This window comes from Poeciliopsis prolifica, unplaced genomic scaffold, assembly GCF_027474105.1.
Source record: "Poeciliopsis prolifica strain line A6 unplaced genomic scaffold, Auburn_PproV2 SCAFFOLD004, whole genome shotgun sequence".
Taxonomy (NCBI): domain Eukaryota; kingdom Metazoa; phylum Chordata; class Actinopteri; order Cyprinodontiformes; family Poeciliidae; genus Poeciliopsis; species Poeciliopsis prolifica.
In genome coordinates this window covers 16,753,663-16,770,978 of record NW_026562379.1, presented here as the reverse complement: position 1 = coordinate 16,770,978, position 17,316 = coordinate 16,753,663, and the positions used below count along the sequence as shown (strand labels likewise).

At 37.2% G+C, this 17,316-nt stretch overlaps 1 protein-coding gene across 1 annotated transcript; it reads right to left on the bottom strand.

Annotated features, from left to right (window-relative positions):
- Nucleotides 1–587: 587 nt before the first annotated feature.
- On the bottom strand, nt 588–10,547 carry ppp5c (protein phosphatase 5, catalytic subunit). The gene is made up of 13 exons (XM_055027894.1): nt 10,404–10,547; nt 8,405–8,646; nt 6,564–6,711; nt 6,358–6,479; nt 6,219–6,284; nt 5,810–5,908; nt 5,548–5,653; nt 4,728–4,870; nt 3,430–3,517; nt 3,120–3,160; nt 2,864–3,042; nt 2,178–2,259; nt 588–2,071 (listed from the first exon to the last, which is right to left on the bottom strand). Exons 1-13 carry the CDS (start codon nt 10,462–10,464, stop codon nt 2,009–2,011), a joined length of 1,440 nt encoding a protein of 479 aa, XP_054883869.1. The 5' UTR covers nt 10,465–10,547; the 3' UTR covers nt 588–2,008.
- Between the last annotated feature and the right edge of the window lie 6,769 nt (nt 10,548–17,316).

Genomic DNA, 17,316 nt, shown 5'->3' with positions numbered 1-17,316 from the left:
ACTGCCTTCAGAAAGTCATCACAACATGGCTCCTCTATTAACCCTTTAAAAAATTTCTCTTTACCAGCATTTCAAAGAAGCAGCTCCTATAATGAGCTCAGCTGATATGCAGTTCCACCAGATGTTTGCTAATTGCTGCTGGCTAGTCTGAGGAGGGAGGAGCTGTTTCTTGAAGGCGGAGCTAGTTCCACCAAGGCATTTTGCACAGCGGCCATGGCGATTAAAGGATTTCTCAAGCATGCCTGATATACTCCATGTATGTTTTTGACATGGGAATAACATTATAACATGACTTAAAGCTAAAAAAAAAGTTGATTTTACATGAAACTGCCCCTTTAATCAATCAAATAAACTATTGATAAAGCAGTTTGCAGGTTCTTTCAGTTGTTTTTCTAAATATTTACAGCAGGTAAGCTCATTATGTCTTCCTGTCAAAATGACACCGAGCCATCAAGAAACAATGTTTTAAACATCGTGTGTGAATATCTTTGCTCTTCCAGCCATCGTACCTGGTTTTCCTCGTGGTGTTGCCGGACCTGCTCCACTCTGCTGCCCTACAAACATTTCAAACAAGGGAAACAAGAGCATTCTATAAACAAAGACACCAGTTTGTTTCTAAAATCACTGGACTCTTTTTTTTTTTAATTCAATAATTTTCTCCAAACATTACACAGAATCTTTAAATGATACAGTATATATACATACACTAAAGTGTATTCATTTATCTAAAAAGTTCAGGGCCGATAGACAGTATAGCTGTGCGTTTCACGACAGGATTGTAATCTGGACGTTTTTGTGTAATGTCGAAATTCACACATGGGATTATAAGCCTGAATATGAATTGAAGACTAGGTGTGCCGTCAGTGTTTGCTAACTAGCTAGTTGGATGAGCTGCCGAGTCGGTGGCACGACAACGACGAAGGATGAAAACATGGAGCGGCGGTTCCTTCCCCAACAGGAAGCAATGCAGAAGTGAAAAATAAACAATACCAGCAAAATACATCACTAATGGCAAACAGCACCTTTAAGTGTACCCAGAGTGTTTTTTTTTTTTTAGATCACAAAGAGTTCGATTTTGTATTCTTGAAATAAATTCGAACATACTGTTAAGTTGGTTTGAGAAACACTGACAGACATGCGGCTCCGTAAACCGTTTTACAAACTGCTTAACTGTGAATGCAGGCCAACGTTGCGATGCTAATATCCAGAGTCACAAGTTCCTCTTGCTAAAACTGAACAATCATTTTCATTACGTATCTTTGGTACAAACCAGCCAATTCGAGCCATCTGCTGAGCGAATCAGGAGTTTTAAAAACCGGATCCTCACTGCAAAAATGATAAATAGTACCAAGTCTTTGTCATTTACTCTAGTGCAAATATCTTGGTTCACTAGAAATAAGAAAACTAATTTACAAATAAGATGTAGGAGCTTGTTTTAGGAAAATAATTCATTTATGTCAATGAAAAATACTAGTTCCATTTTTAGATAAATTTACTTATAACTAGACATCTTTATTGCGATAAATAGCACAGCAGTGAAATAATCTGCTGTGGAATTGGTACTTTTAATCTAAATTAAGGAATTATTTCACTTGAAAGAAGCTTCTATATCTTACTCAAAAGATAATTTTGTAAGTTAGTTCAGTCTTAATTCAACTGTAATAAGATATTTTTGCTAGAAACTAGACAAAAATACTTGGTAACACTTTGCAGTGTTGGTTTTGTAACCCAGTAATGGCACGCATGAAGCAGGCAAATGGACAACGGAAATTCTCCAGGAAAGAAAAAAAAACAACGTGGAGGAATAAAAAGGAAATCTGGACTGGGCTTGTCTAAGGTCGCTCTCCTCCCATCAGAACTACGCCTCGGTTTCTGCGCAACAACTAGCTGACGTTTGTGTGGGAGAGAAACCCCTTAGACTAAGCAGGAACGACGACGACATGACCGAGCCCCGGAGCGGCTGGGCTGGGAGGGAAGGGAGCGACTGCAGGTCATCGCCGCGCGGCCTCTACATCATCCCCAGCTGCATTAGCGTGTTGGCGTACGCCATCGGCTTGACATTCGGATGAGGCTGTGGATGCAGAGAGTCAGAAAGGTCAATCCTGGGGAAACTTCTGACCACAAGAAGAATTGATGATCGTATTGTAGAAAACATAAAAGTCAGAGAATATACTGACCACAGCAGTGAACTGGTGAAATTCAGGTTTGAGGTCTGATCCCCTGAGGTGGATGTATGCTCCTTTGTTTCCCATCTGATCACTGTTGGAAAGCGGGAAACAGACAAATGAAGCAAGCAGCAGCGACAAAAAATTATTTTTTTTTACCATCTCAACAATAAACCAAACATACAATATTTAAATATTTAAATATATTATTTCTAGGATTATTGTTGTTTAATTAAGCTTTTCTCACATTATTAAACCCTCAAATATCAACATCATCCGTCATGTCCTCCGCTTTTCTGTCATCATATCTTCACCTTCGTAGCAAATCATTAGTTTTGAGAACTTGATGTTACTCTGTCACGCAGCTCGGCTGAATGAGCGCTATTAAATCAATTTTAACTCAAGGAGTTTGTCAAGTGTTTATATTTCAAAACATAACCTCATAAAGTACATTTTAAATCCCATATTGGACTCTTTTTTTTCCGACCGTCTTTAATTCCTGAATCAACGTTTCAGGATGACCAGCAGCGCCCTCTTCTGGATCGCGGCCAAAATACAACACAAAAAAGGATGCGACTGGATGTTATTGGCTAATCAATTGGACAATTAATCATAAGCTTTTTTTTTCTGAATCAAAGGTTTTTCCAAGTAGAAGACTAGACTCTGCGTCCAGCTGCATGTCCAGTTCCATAACGTACCAGTAGTTGGGTGCTGAGAACACGGTGATGCACTTCCCTGAGTGAGTGACCTCGTAACCCTCAGCTTTGACCTCATGACTTCGCACGATGTAGTCCAACTTGTTCTGCTCCAGGAAGTGCTGCGTTACATCGGGACCGAACTGACAGCTCACGCCTCGCTTGCTGATCGACCGGCCGTTCTGCTCCAGACACAGAGGGCAAAATCATCACAGCAGAGAAGGGAAGAGTCCATGTGAAGCAACGGAGACAAACTCACCTGAGGCTGTGGATCGGACCACAGAAGGTCGCACATCGGGCCTGGTGAAAGGAGAGCAGACGGTATGATAATTATGACAGTGTTTTAGGACAGCCGTAGACAGAAAAAAAAAGATAAAAACAAGGAGTTCATTTCTGATCTCAGAAACTTTCTAGAAAAAAATCTCGGAAATTTCTGAGTTTGAAAAGTACAAAATGAAAAACCTGAATTTTGTGCTGCTTTTCTGTTCTGGCTCTGATACGCCGTCGTCGATAACTTTCTGAGGTGTTTTGTTTAGACGTTTTACAATAAACATTGGAGTTTTGCGTACCCGCGTCTGGCGGCTGTCTGTTCCTATCAATCTTCCTGAGATCCTCCAACGTGACGCCGTCTTCGCTGAAAAGTCCTCCATGCATGACCTGAGACGACATTTTCAAAACATTAGCAGTTATTTGGGTTTTTTATTAATAAATTGGGACTAAACGCTGACGATGTCTTCACATGAACACTGTTTAAAATGTGTTCTTTTAAACTACTGTTCAAATTCTGAATTAATTTCAAAATAGAAGATTGAGTTAAAATTCAGCTGTTTCACTTAATATTTAAAATTAAATTACACATCATCTAAACTGGAGGTGCCACAATTACAGTTTTCTTGCCGTTTTTGTGCAACAAACTGAAATGAGTGTTTTTTGCTTGTTTCCTATAATTAATGTGGAGTTAAAATATAGCAGGCTGCCCAGTTTGGACACAAGGGGGCAGCAGAGAACAGTTAACTGTCTGCCAGTAGTGGCTACTGGTCATAAATACATTCCAACTGATCCGAGTTATCAAACATAAGCATAAAGTTTATTATTCAAATTAGTTTAAAAATGATTCCAAAACTGGGAGTTTTAAAAGCAAAGTGTTATTTTAAAGTTATTTTCTCATCAAAGCCTCCAGTACCTGGAATATTTTGGTTTCATCACCAGACAGGTAAAGGATGAGATCAGCAACAAATGATTAGATTTCATTTCTGTTCCTGACTGAGACATTTATCTGCGTAACTTTGATAACATCCCTGCAAAAACACAAAATCTTATCAAGTATTGTCGGTCTAATTTCCAGCGCAAATATCTTATTTCAGTTGAAATAAGATGAAGCTAAATTACAAGTAGCCTTTAAGAAAGATACAGGAGTTTGTTCAAAGTACAGAATTTCTTTATATTGATGAAAAAGTTCCAGTTTCACTGGCAGATTATTTTATTTGTAACGAGACATTTTTCTCATGTTGTAAGTGGAACAACCTGCCAGCGGAACTAGAAATGGGTTGCTAGGTAACGGGTTGGGTTGCTAGGTAACGGGCGGGGCTTGGCCGGGGTTGCTCGGTAACGTGCGGGGCTTGGCCGGGGTTGCTCGGTAACGGTGCAGTGAAATATTCAACCAGTTGAACTAGAACTAGAAACCAGTTACCAAAATACTTGGTAACATTTTGTGTTTTTTTTTCTTTTTTTGTAGTGATAAAACTTTTCTAAAATGAATAATAAGAAACAGCTTAACTCCAAAAAAACACTCTGAACCTTAGACACTTAATTAAAACATAAAATAAGCCCAAATCAAACAGAATAATAAACGTTTATGGCTTCCTACCAGGACTTTGCTGTTGATGCACTGAGCAAGAGGAAGCCACTGGAAGACCTCACTGAACAGCTGGAACATCTGGGCTGTGTACTTGGCTTTGACCTCGCCTTCAAACCCGTACATCTGGTTCATGTTGTCCGTCTCGTGGTTCCCTGCAGGTACACACAGCGGTTTATTTCCTGTTTTCAACCTCAAACCAGCCTTTCTCAAGCTGGGAGAACCCTGCTCCCCCTAGTGGTCCGGAGGGCTCTGCGCGTAAGCGACGGCTTATTTGCCAAGACGTGGCGCTACAAGTTAAAAGAAAAAATTTACGTACCAGAGGAAAGAAAACAACGCCAGGACTATTCATAACAGAAGAAGCCGAGTCAGAGTATTAAAACGTTCACAAGAGACTCGATTCTTTTCAACGAACAGTTCCAGTCTCAGCTGCTGAGAACTGTTCTTTGTTTCTTACGATTTTGCTTGCTTATAATCCTCTGCTCACACTTCAACAGTTATTGTCATTTTTATTAACTAATCAATTATATGTTTCTTTTAAATTACAAATAGCCCTAAAATGTTATTAGGATCCACACTTTCAGAATCTGTAAACAACTCAAAATGCATGAATAAACTAAACAACAATAAGTCAGTTAAGAGACCAACATTTTCATTTCAGGTTGTACATATTAACATGCTGTGCTATTGCATTTTCAGGTTAGGTGGTCTGTGAGTGTTTGCTAAGGGTTAAGTGGTTCTTAGCCTGAAAAGGTTTGAGAAACTGCTTTAAACACTTGAATATTGGACGGAGCCAATGAAGCGTTTGAGTTGTTGCTACAGCTGCTGTCACCTCGGAGCAAGTGGAAGTTGTCCGGGAAGAGCAGCTTGAAGCCAAACAGGGTGAGAATGACCTCAACGGAGAAGGAGCCTCGGTCCACAAAGTCGCCATTGAAGAGCTGGAAGCTGTGGTTAAGGTCAGTGACGCACAACTTCTGAGGCTCCTGACGCATTTTCGACAAAAATAGACCAAACCAGAAAAAACGGCTGTACAGGGTATGAATAGAAAACATGATGTGTTTGTGTTTCTTCTGTTTTAAAAAAGGAAAGGATACGTAAGGGTTGGCCTCTGAGGGTAAACCGTTCAACTCGAAGATGTTGAGGAGGTCGTAGTACTGACCGTGGGTGTCCCCACAAATCGTTAGTTTGTCTGTCTGTTGGTGGAAAAGCAAATTATTATGTAGACACCAAATAACACACGACTCCAGAGGAGGATCAGGGTCACTACCAAAACAGAAGTCTGACTTTATTCTCAGAATTATGTCTTCAATCTCAGAACTGTGAATTCTCACTTATTCTGAGATTAAAGTCAGAATTCTGAGAAAAAAATTCTGAGTTCTGGAAAAAAAGCCAGAAATCTGAGGTTCTAACTCAAAGAGATTAAAGTCAGATTAAATTCAGAATCCTGAGATTAAAGTACATTTTCTTTAGTGGCACTAATCCTCTAAATCAGCCTAATCTTACCTCTTTTATTGTGATTTCAACCAGACTTGGTAGCTTTGACAGAACGCCCTTTACTTGTACTAGAATCTGTAGGAATACAGTGAAGGTGAGTTAAATCCAGGCCGAACGCTGCTTGTTATCAGTGAACGAGTGCGTTTACCTGATAAGCACATTTTCTATGCAGCTTCTTCTGATCTTTGAACCAATCCATCATGTCTTTCATGAACTGCAACGTCACCTTCCCATCTTCGAGTTTGGGTCCCACGTAGTCGTCCTCGATGGCTGCAGGAGTAAAATCAGCTTTGACTGACTTGTTCATCACTCTAAATGTTGAATCCATGTCGCATTTCGGGACAGAGAACTTACTCATGCTTTCTATGTCCAGAGAGTCAACGACTGATTTCTTTTTGTCATCGCTTGCGATGGCTCTCTCGAACGCCTTCTGCTTTACAATCTTGTTGCATTCTTGATACTTCATTCTTGCATCCTTGTCATTCGGTCGAACCCTGACTACCTGTCATTAAAACAAGGAAATTATATCAAATATTCATCAATTTCCATGATTAAATTGCTTTTGATTCGCTGTTGCCTTCATATGCAATTCCATTCAATTCTCATCTCTCCTCAGAGCGCAGTTTTAGATTTCTCTCATTGATCTTAATTTCAGTTACAGTTAATTTAAAGGAACTGTGTTTTGGCTTTTTTTTTTTTGCAGTTTTCTGGAAGTTCAGTCACTCAGTTAATCAAGTTTATTTCAGCAACAAAGCAGTTTTAAGTGCTTTACGTCATAAAAACAAAACATTCAACAATTGTGACAATTATTACATTTTGATGAGTGCCATCATCAAAATCATCCACACACATCAAATAACAAAATAAGATCCTAATAGTGAGTAAAAAATACATATCCTATAGATTTAAAGCTATGTATGTCACAACAAATCAATTAATGGCAAGATGAATTAAAACAAAAATTTTTATTTGCATTATTTATCACTTTTTTCTTTCTCTGTGAAAACCCAATGATGAAAGTCTTCAACTTGGTGTTTTCGTCTCAACTAATTTTGTTTTTTCAGTTGTTTTGTTTATTTATTTTCAATATTTAAAGCGTCTTCCAGTTCTAGTGTTAAATGTTTGCTAGAATTTGAAGTTTATTAAACTACTAAAACATGTTCTTGCATTATTATGGCATTATTACCATTATATTACTTGACAATACTATTGTTTACTATTGTTACCCAGAAGACCTCTCAGGTCTTCTGGTTCTGGTCTGCTCTGCATCCCCAGAACCAGAACCAAGAGAGGAGAAGCAGCTTTCAGCATCTATGGACCAAAAATTTGGAACAAACTTCCAGAAAACTGTAAAACAGCGGAAACCCTGACTTCCTTCAAATCTCAAGTAAAAACGCACCTGTTTAGAGTTGCATTTGAAATGTAATATGTATGAATTTGATTTTGTGGATATGTATGTAATTTTTTTTTTTTTTCCCCTGTTGTGGGCAAAGGGGCCCGGCGAATACCCGTGGTTAAACGGACGGCGGAGTCCGGTGGTAACAGGCGCTTAAATTCCGTGTCAAAGGGAAGGGGAAGAAAGGGAAAAGAGAGGGAGGAAAAAGAAAAGGAAGAAAAAAAAAAAAAAAAACTTGGTATTTTATTCTATGTTGCATGCCTTTGTGTTTTGTGTTTATGATGTAAAGCACTTTGAAATGCCTTGTAGCTGAAATGTGCTATACAAATAAAATTTGATCGATTGATTGATTGATTAAACAATAATATATAAGAAATATTGTTATTGTGATAAACTGTGTACAAACCTTAGCCCTGCTGGAATAAATCAATTAAATAGAATAATAAAGTAAAACAAGTTCAATGATTTTCATTTGCATGACTTACTGCTTTTCTCTTTTTCTGCCAAAAACTGGACAAAAGTCTTCAGTGGTTTTCCCTTTTGTTGAAAGCCAACTTTGATTTCATAATTGATTTTATTTCCTGTTTTGTTTCTTTATTTTGGATATTTTAAATGTCTTCCAGTTCCAGTGTTAAACGTTCATTAGAAGGTAACATTTACTGATATTTGAGAAAGTGTCCTTGCATTATTCCATTACATTATTGAAAACAACAATATTATCATTTCTCACAGTAACTTCTGGGACAATTTTTTGTTATCGTGTTCAACCCTAACATAATATTAATGTTTAATTTCTTACCGTTTCGTAGTCCTTCAGTGCAGCTTTGAATTTGCCCAGCGCCATGTTGGAGGTGGCGCGGCGGTAATATCCCTTTATGTAGTTCTTGTCTACCTCCAGGGCCTTCGTAGCGTCTGCCAGGGCGTAGCCATAGCACTCCGTACGCAGGTACGCCAAGCTGCGGTTGCTGTAGTAGATAGCGTTGGATGGATTGAGCTCCAGGGCCTCTGAGTAGTACTTGATAGCATTTTCATAGTCTTTTTCTGGGAAAAACAGGAATCATGATGTTGGTTCGATGAACAATGAGAGAAAAAAAACGTGGTTCATGGTGAACACAGGGCACTAATATTAGCTTCAACACATCAAAACTGAATGAACTTGTGATGGGATCTATTAAATGTAGTAGTGGGTTGTTTTCAAGGAATATATAACAAATATGTCATCAATGTAATATCAGTGTGTGCAATATTCAAACAACAAAAGATTGCAATGTAATAATTGCACAGTTAGGTTAGTAACTAGCTACATTTACTCAATTGCATTAACTTGAGTGACTTTTCTGAAGAAAAAAATTACTTTTAGGAGTATTTTTACTCTGCTGTACTTTATACTTTTACTTGAGTAAAACTTATGTTTTTATGTGTCTGTTATCTTTTGAGTTAGAGTTACTCTGGAGGTTGATTAAGTTAAAAACAAAAACACTCAAGCTGGTGAACAGGAATTAGAATCAATTCAAAGTCCAATGAAAGACTTTAAACATGAGGAATTACTTCTCAAAACCACAATATGTACTGGTAGAAAGCGGCAGTAAACGTAGCACCTAGAGTCTTTTTTACCTAAGTAAAAAGTTTTCTCTAATAAAATGCTCAAGCATTTTGTAAAAAAAAAAAAAAACAAAACAAAAAAGGTGACTGATAACTTAAGTCAGTCACATACCAAATTAAATCACTGTTCTTTTGCATAACAATTATAAAACCATATTGTTTGGTAGATTATATCTATGTGTGTGTGTTATAACAGGATAAAGTACTTTTTATGACAATATATAAACTGTTTACTGCATCTTATTGACTTTCAAATGGAAATTAGCATAAATTTAGATTTTAATTGAAGGTTTTTGTCTTGTTCAAACATATTTGTTTTCCATTCACAAAAGTTCAAACATATTTGTTTTCCATTCACAAAAGTTATTCACAAGGTAAAGTGTTTAGAAATTTTACTAAAATAAGAGTAGCAATATAAATATTATGTAGTTATGTACAGTAGTTTTACTCAAGTAAAACTACATAGCAGTAAACTTACTCATATTTTTTACTCGGGTAAATGTCACTAATTATTACCCAACTATGTTTTTAAGAACAGTTGCAGAAAAGTGTCAGCAGTTCAAGGATTAAGTTTAGCACTTTGACTTGTTTTGTCAGTCAAAGAAGCGACTTTATAATCAAGTTATAGAGCAAAAACCAACTCTGATAATCAGGAAATCATGAATCAATGACTTAGAAGCAAAGTCCAAACTGACATTTTCTCTACTACAGAATATTAATGACACGTTAGCCTAATCAAAGCTCACATTTTTATGATAATGCTTCATTGACAAGAGAGTCCAGGCAAGAAGTTAGGAAGGCTCGGCTTCATAAACACGCCATGGCTAACAGAACATTCCAGCAGTTCTGCCTTTTTGTCTCCCTATATACGCGGCTAAACCCCGCAACATTGCCTCCATTCACGCAACTGCTCCAAACCCCAAGTACGAGGTGAGCTTCACGTCCCTTCAGGCTCTCAATCTGACCCGGTTGCGGCGTGTTTCTCCAGAACACGCTGACAGCTGCGGAGCTAACGGCTAACCGCTGTTCGAATGAATGGAGTTTAAAGTGAGCGTTAGCTTTGCGTAATATCTGAAACCGGCTGCGATTGAGGGGAAATTACGTAAAATTAGAGCAGGAAAATAAATAATTGTAACGTGGTAGACGGTGGGAATCTCCTGTCATAAATCCCAGACTTGACAGGTCCTGCGATTTACCTTTGAAGAACTTATTTGCCTTCTCCTTGAGTAGCTCTGCTTCATTTGTTACCTCCGCCATCTTCTTCTCTCTGCCGTATTCCGACGGTCGCAAAGGTCGTAAACGAAGGTGTTCATTTCTATGGTTTTCCAGTGAGATCTAAACTTTCTCAGCTGTAAGAAAGAAAGTTGCAAAATGTGGGCAGGACACGTTATTAATATAAACGTGTATATGGGAAAAGGTGGGCAAATAAAACAAATTCAACTGTAAATAAAAGGTACTGAAGGTTACAACAACTTTAAATAAGACAAAATTCTGTCTTAGGTTAGTTGGAATTACCAAAATTATTTCTATTTGCTAAATGACAGAAATAGTATGAAATGTCTTCAAAATCATAAGTAAACATTAATTTCCTAACCGCTGTGGCTTTATGCTTAGGGTTATTGTCCATCTGGGACTTCCTGGTGGATGTTTTCCCTTGTTGCTTCAATATTTGGATAGAATGGTCTTTTCTTGTGGTGCCAGCTATTTTACAAAGCATACCAGTTCATTCTGTTGCAAAACAACCCCAAATCATGATGCTGTCAACTCCTAAAGAAAGCAGGAAACCTTAAACATCGATTAAGATAATATATATTTCATTTTCAAGTTCTCGGGCGAGCCACCACATTTCAATGCCGCCCTGGGAAGCTGCCCAAATGGCTCAAAAACCACCACTGGGTGATAGATTGATGACAAATGTCTGACAGGAACTGTAAATACTAAGGTCAAAACAACATTAAATACAAAAAAACCCCAACAACACAAGGATGACAAAATAATGTTGCAGATTATCACAGATATTATTTGCAGTTTTACATCCTTCACTTTATTCTTTACTATTAGTGATATGCTTGTGTAAGCCGGTTTCTGTTTACATTTTTAAAACATTTTCTGTTTATTCATACAAAGACCTAAAATTCAAGAAGAAAAACAAATGTGTTGAGTTAAATTAGCTGATATGTCAATTATTTTCCATTTGAAAAAAAACATCTTTCAACCACCAGGGGTCAGTATACACCCCACTATAAAGAGGTAAGGTGATTATTTATAGCCCAACAATGTCCCTGGAAATACCCGTGTAATCAAGCAGTTTAAGCTTTTAGTCATCCTTGTAAAGTAATCTGCATTCATGGGAAGTTACTAGGAAAAGACTAAGGTGATGACACATACTATTAAGTGTTCATCATTAGCAGCCGATTATGAGGTAAAGTGAATAATGAACAGCCATGTCTGGAATTACACCTTTGATTTTGTCCAAACTTTCCAAAATTGACAAGTATTGACAGGCCAGGAAGATAAAAATTAAAATAAAATTGAGTAGATAAAATAGTCTGACTGGAGAAGAACAAGTTTTATTTATGTTTTTTTTTATTTGTTTGTTTTTTTTAAAAGGATGTTATTCAAACTCCAAAATTATTTTATACGTTTGGTGTTGCACTTAATATGTTCAGTGGTAAGGAAAATACAATTTTACTCTGATTACAAATAAAAAGTCTCAATCTGCATGTCTTTGGGGTAATAGGTGGGATTTTATTTGGCTAACAACATAAAATAGTGATGAGACACATAGAAAAGATTTGGAAATTTTAATTACATCCACTGAGCAACAAATAAATACAAAACCAAACAAATAAACCAAAGTTAGAAGCAGATAGACCAGTTCTTTTCAATTATTCTCTCACAATTTCCCTTTTGTGATTATATTAATGAATTTGTCTATACAAACCACGGTCACCTTATTAACTAACTAGCTGCAACAACTTACAATTTAAGCTATAGCAATAGCTTGGTTGGAAGGAACCAACCATTTAGTGGAAAAAAAGGAGGAAAGCTAAACGCAACATGAATTATTTTAATAATAATATTTATTATTCTTTGCTGTTCAGCTAAGTTAGTGTAGAATCTTTCATGTTAGGAAATTAAAAGAATACTTAAAGCTACTTTTTTTTTCCTTGCCTTTATGATTTATATGTAATTAGAAAGCAGGAAAATATGTTTTCACCCCAAAAAATAAAAAGTCAAAGTTTTCTCAAAAATTCTGTTCTTATAACCAAGAACAAAAAAAACTACATTTCTTTCTTTTGATACGTTAAAAATCCTTTTCTGTTTGGGTCTACTATGAATAAAATCCATTTCCTAAAAAAACAATAAAGTTAGACGAATTTATTTGTCTGGTTTTGGTTCATTTCTATTTTCTACTTTTGCGTGAACATTTTTGGCCCGTGTGACAAAAGTTTGGACACCGCTGGACTAACTGCATAAAATCAGGCCAAGAAATGTGTGTTTCATGTCTCACAGGGTCTCAGTTTCACTTTGTCCGTCTTTTGAAACCTTCAAGGTTGTAAGACGTTTGCGTGGAAATTTCCCGCCACAGATAAAACCAGGAAGTGACCGTGTCTCAGGTGCACGACTTTACTCACCCATACATGTCATCTGACGCACATCCAGCCTCTCATTAGTGGATCGCAAAAACATCACGCAACCTTAAGAAGAAACACATTCAGCCTTTTTTTTTCAGATATTGTTGTCAAACATTCTGTGGCGTCAGAATCCAGACATGCCTTCTGCAGATTTTGTGGTTTTGGTGTATTTTTGTGATTAGGGTTAGAAGTTCAAACGATGAAACACACTCCAGAGGAGAGTGTGTGTGTCACAAAGGATGCTGTCCAGTCCAGTCTCGTCCAGTGACTCACCAGTGAGATGTCACTGTGTAAACGGAGAAAACCGGAGTGACTCACTACGAGGCCTGTCGTTGGAAAGCTTTCCCCAGAGAGTGAGTCCACTTTCTCTCGCTGCGAGTGGCCCCCTGACTCGTCACTCTTTCTGAGCCGTGCAGCTTGTAATTCTGTCATGGTTTTACTAGGAGCCATAGTATGGCAGGCTGTTTTAACATAAAATCGGTTTTGTATAGCTAGCTGTAATTTCCTTTTTTTTTGTTTTTTTTTGGGGGGGGTATTTTAGGGACCAAAATAAAAGTAATTTATTTGAATAACATAACTTTGACAGAATATTAGAGCCACACCAGGAAAATAAACTTACAAGATTACAGTCAAATTAATATGAGCATCAAGATTTACAAGAAAAAGAGTGAGAAATGCAAGAATAAAGTCATAGTATTACAAGAAACAACTCAAAATATTAAAATAAATAAATAAATAAAGGCACATTATTGCGAGAAAAAAGTTGAAATAGTACGAGCATAAAATTATAATATTGTGAAAATAAAGCTACAGTATCGCAAAAGTAGAGTTGGAATAATATGAGAAGAGTCATGATATTATGACTTTATTCTCTTTTTTTTCTTAGTATGACTTTAATGCTCCATCAGAAATTACGGATAGTCCGACAAAATTGTATATTAAACGGCCTGCCATACGTGGCTATTTTTAAAACCAACAAAGAATTACAATAATAGTCATAATATTTTGAAAATATATTATTCTCATAATATGAGAATAAAATTGTAATACCATCTCTTTATTAAATAACGTTATTTTATTCTCGTACTTTTCTTATGTTTTTAATTTTCTCACCATGGCCCTAATTCTCTGTGTTTCATTCCAGGCATTAAAATTATCTGAGTTTCAAAAGTCAAAAAAGGTCAACTTTTCCAACTTAGAGATTTCGGAGGTTTTTCTAGAAATTTCTTGAAAATTTCCACTGCCTTTTCCTAGAACATGATTAATCTAAAGAAGATTTATGACTTCTAGAAAATTTCTGAGATTAATCTAATTTCTGGCATAAATTTACCTCTCCTGCTTTCTTCTATCTACAACGTCCCTAATGCACCGCCATAAGAACATGCAGCATATTTTATGACATGACGGCCTGCCATAGAGCGCAGAGGGAGGCGGTGGGAGGAAGGAAAACACAACAAGGCCGCCCAGGGTCAAGCTGACGTTCCAGCCTCGGTAAACGCAGACAGTGAGTGGGTGAGACGGTGTGGGAGGGGGATTGGCAGAGGAAATGTGGCTCGCAGAGAGCAAGCAGAGGGGCTCCGGGGAGGGCTGTCCTCGGGGGGGCGATGCATGAGCGTTGGAGGGGGCCTGAGAAAGTTAAAACAAACACGAACGGAGATATACGAGCAACCAGAGAAAGAAGCAGATGAAGGTCAGGGTGAACGTGAGTGGCATTCCAGCGCCAGTGAATGATGAAGTCTCAGAGAGACTGGAGGATTCGATTACATGGGCTTGTTCCAGAACTTTCTACTATTTATTATCTTACAGGGTTTACTGTGGGTTGCAAAAGTATTCATGACCCTTGAACTTTTACGCATTTTGTCATGTTAGAACCACAAACTTGCATTAATTTCATTGGGACTTTTGCGTGAGAACACAGAATTATGAAAATGATGCTGAAAAGTGCGGAGTGCTTTTGTATTCTGTCCCCTAAATCAGTGGTGTCCAAACTTGTAGCCACTGGGGAAAAAAACTGGGGTCTCAAACAGCCCACTAGCCACACGTTGGACATCCCTGGCATAAATACATTGAGGATTTTAACCTCATCATAAATACAGAACATTACACTAGAGAAATTTACACTGCAAAAACACTAAATTGTTGCACTTTTGTCTATTTTCTAATGGAAATATCTTCTTACCCTTGAAATAAGACTAAACTATATTACAAGTAACTTTTTAGCAACACACAGGAACTTGTCATAAGTAAATAATTTCTTGATATTGACAAAAAGTATTTGTGCCACTGGTAGATTTTTCCACTTATAACAAGCCAGTGGACCTTGAACCTTCGTACTTGTCTTGGCTTTTGGCATATGGAGCAAAATTGGGGCCAAAAAGTTTGTATTAAATAAAAAATGAACTGAAAAACAGGATGTGAAACTGACAAAAAAATGTTCAAAACTACTTTCCAGACTCAATGATTTTCAGTTTCAAACTTTTTTCTTTCGAACAAATTTATGGCCTCACGTTAACTTCATATTAGTTTTATTTCACTAGCTGGCCACAGCTGCTCCTTCACCATAGCTCCTCTATCCCAGGGTGTTCCTCAAGGTTTAGTGTTTGGTCCTCAGCTATTTGTTCTCTACATCCATCTTGATGTGTTTATGCTCTTCTATGCAGATGATAAACACATAAATCCTAATATCTACTCCTCATCCACTGCCATACTGACAACAAACTGACATTTAAATCTGGATGAAGTTTTTTGTTAATTACACATCATAAAAACTGGTCCAGAAGTGAGGATATAATGAGACATTTTCCCATATGGTAACTGAAATAATCTGAAAATGGAACTAATCCTTATTTTTAATCAATATTCAGGAATTATTTACTTAAAATAAGCTTGTATATGTTGCTAAAAAGTTATTTGTAAGTTAGTTTTGTCTGATTTCAAGTGTACTAAGATATTTGCACTTGAAAATACTTGCTAAGATTTTGTATTTTTGCAGTGTACTTTTAAATTTGATTCAGTTTAAGACAAACAAAAGTCTGAATCAGTTATTTAACTTTTAAAATCCTTTCCAAACCTCATACGTCCAATTGTTTGTTGTTTTGGCACCATTTGAAAAAGTTTTATGAGCATGAAGACTTTTGCAAGGATTTGTAAGAGTTTTAAGTTCTCAGCCCTGAGGAAACTGCCTCTTTTTCCTCCACCCTGTTAAATGTTGCTTCATCCTGGCAGAGATAGCAACAATCTCCTCTGCTTCCCTCCCAACTGTCCAAGTAATTCACTAATGAGTGCTTGACTTCAGGGAATCTGTACGTGGGGGGGTTGCACTTATCTGAACCACATGTTTTTCTTAGAGGCAGGGCAGAGATTTCAAAGCCAAACGAAAGATAAATCATGAATTTAAAAAAAAAAAGAAGAAGAAGAAGAAGAAGGACTCCACCCTCTTCTTTACTGCATTTACAAGTTCAAAAGTAATCCAGCGTTTACGTCCAATTGTTTCTGACTCACAAATTGCAGCGGTTGCTCAAGCTCTGCGCTGTTACAAAATCCCATGTCTGTGTTCCAGCGATTGGCGTTCGCCATCCGTCGGCGTTGACACGACAGGCGGAGGGGTTCAGTCAGCAGAACGAGGAGCTGGAAACTTTATGTCAGCGGAAAAAGAAACGCGATGCATACCTGCTGCTGTTTTACCTTTCCACGTTAAAAGCTCTGTGTGTCTTGGAAGCAGAGCGTTTCGGGTGGGGACGGGACGAGCGTATAGAAAGCATTCATGTTTATGTTTTGCTCGGCTTCTGTTTACATTTCTTGCAGGGCTGTTGGGGGTTTAAAATAAGGTTGTTGCCTCGAGTTCACGCGATAAAAGCGGCAAACTGAAACTGGAAATGTTTATTTTGTACTGATATTAAAAACAAAAAATCTCGCATGATATTTTTGACCTAGTTCCTAGTTGCACATTTGACATTTCGGAAATAAATGTCAAATGTGCCTAAAGGAAATACAGCAATTTTGTAAAAAAAAAAAAAAACGTACATTTTTAGATAAAAAAAAAACTTGGCAGTAGGTTGAGGTGTTTTTTTTTTTTTTTTTTTTTTTTTTTTTTCAAAAATGCAATGGAAACACCTTTTTTTCACGTCACTGAAGTCACATGATCAACAAACGGACGTTGCCCCTGGTGGAAACCATAAAGAAGACGACAACAGGAAGTAGTTGGAGAATAATGTTGCTTCATGTTTTTTTTAAAATAATTTACTGTGTGAACTTATTTATGTGTGATTTTTAATTGCATTTCCTGTTTAGTGGAAACACCGCAAATGTGTTTATTTCAGCGGAATATGAACAAAGTTTTGCACACATTTGTGATGGAAGCGCTACTAGTTATTTTATCAGAGGTTTGTCCCCAGTCATACAGTTTAAAAGAAAATTATTCCTGATAAAAATCTCAATAAAAAAAAAATACTTTTGCAAGATTTTCTGGCGA

What these genes read in the sequence shown, in the direction of transcription:
- ppp5c (XM_055027894.1), bottom strand. Translation starts at nt 10,464, where the DNA reads ATGGCGGAGGTAACAAATGAAGCAGAGCTACTCAAGGAGAAGGCAAAT. An exon ending in TTGAAATCACAATAAAAGAG is followed by an intron (nt 5,909 to 6,218) that starts GTAAGATTAGGC and finishes TTCCACCAACAG; the next exon opens with ACAGACAAACTAACGATTTG. An exon ending in GGTCCGATCCACAGCCTCAG is followed by an intron (nt 3,043 to 3,119) that starts GTGAGTTTGTCT and finishes TGTCTGGAGCAG; the next exon opens with AACGGCCGGTCGATCAGCAA.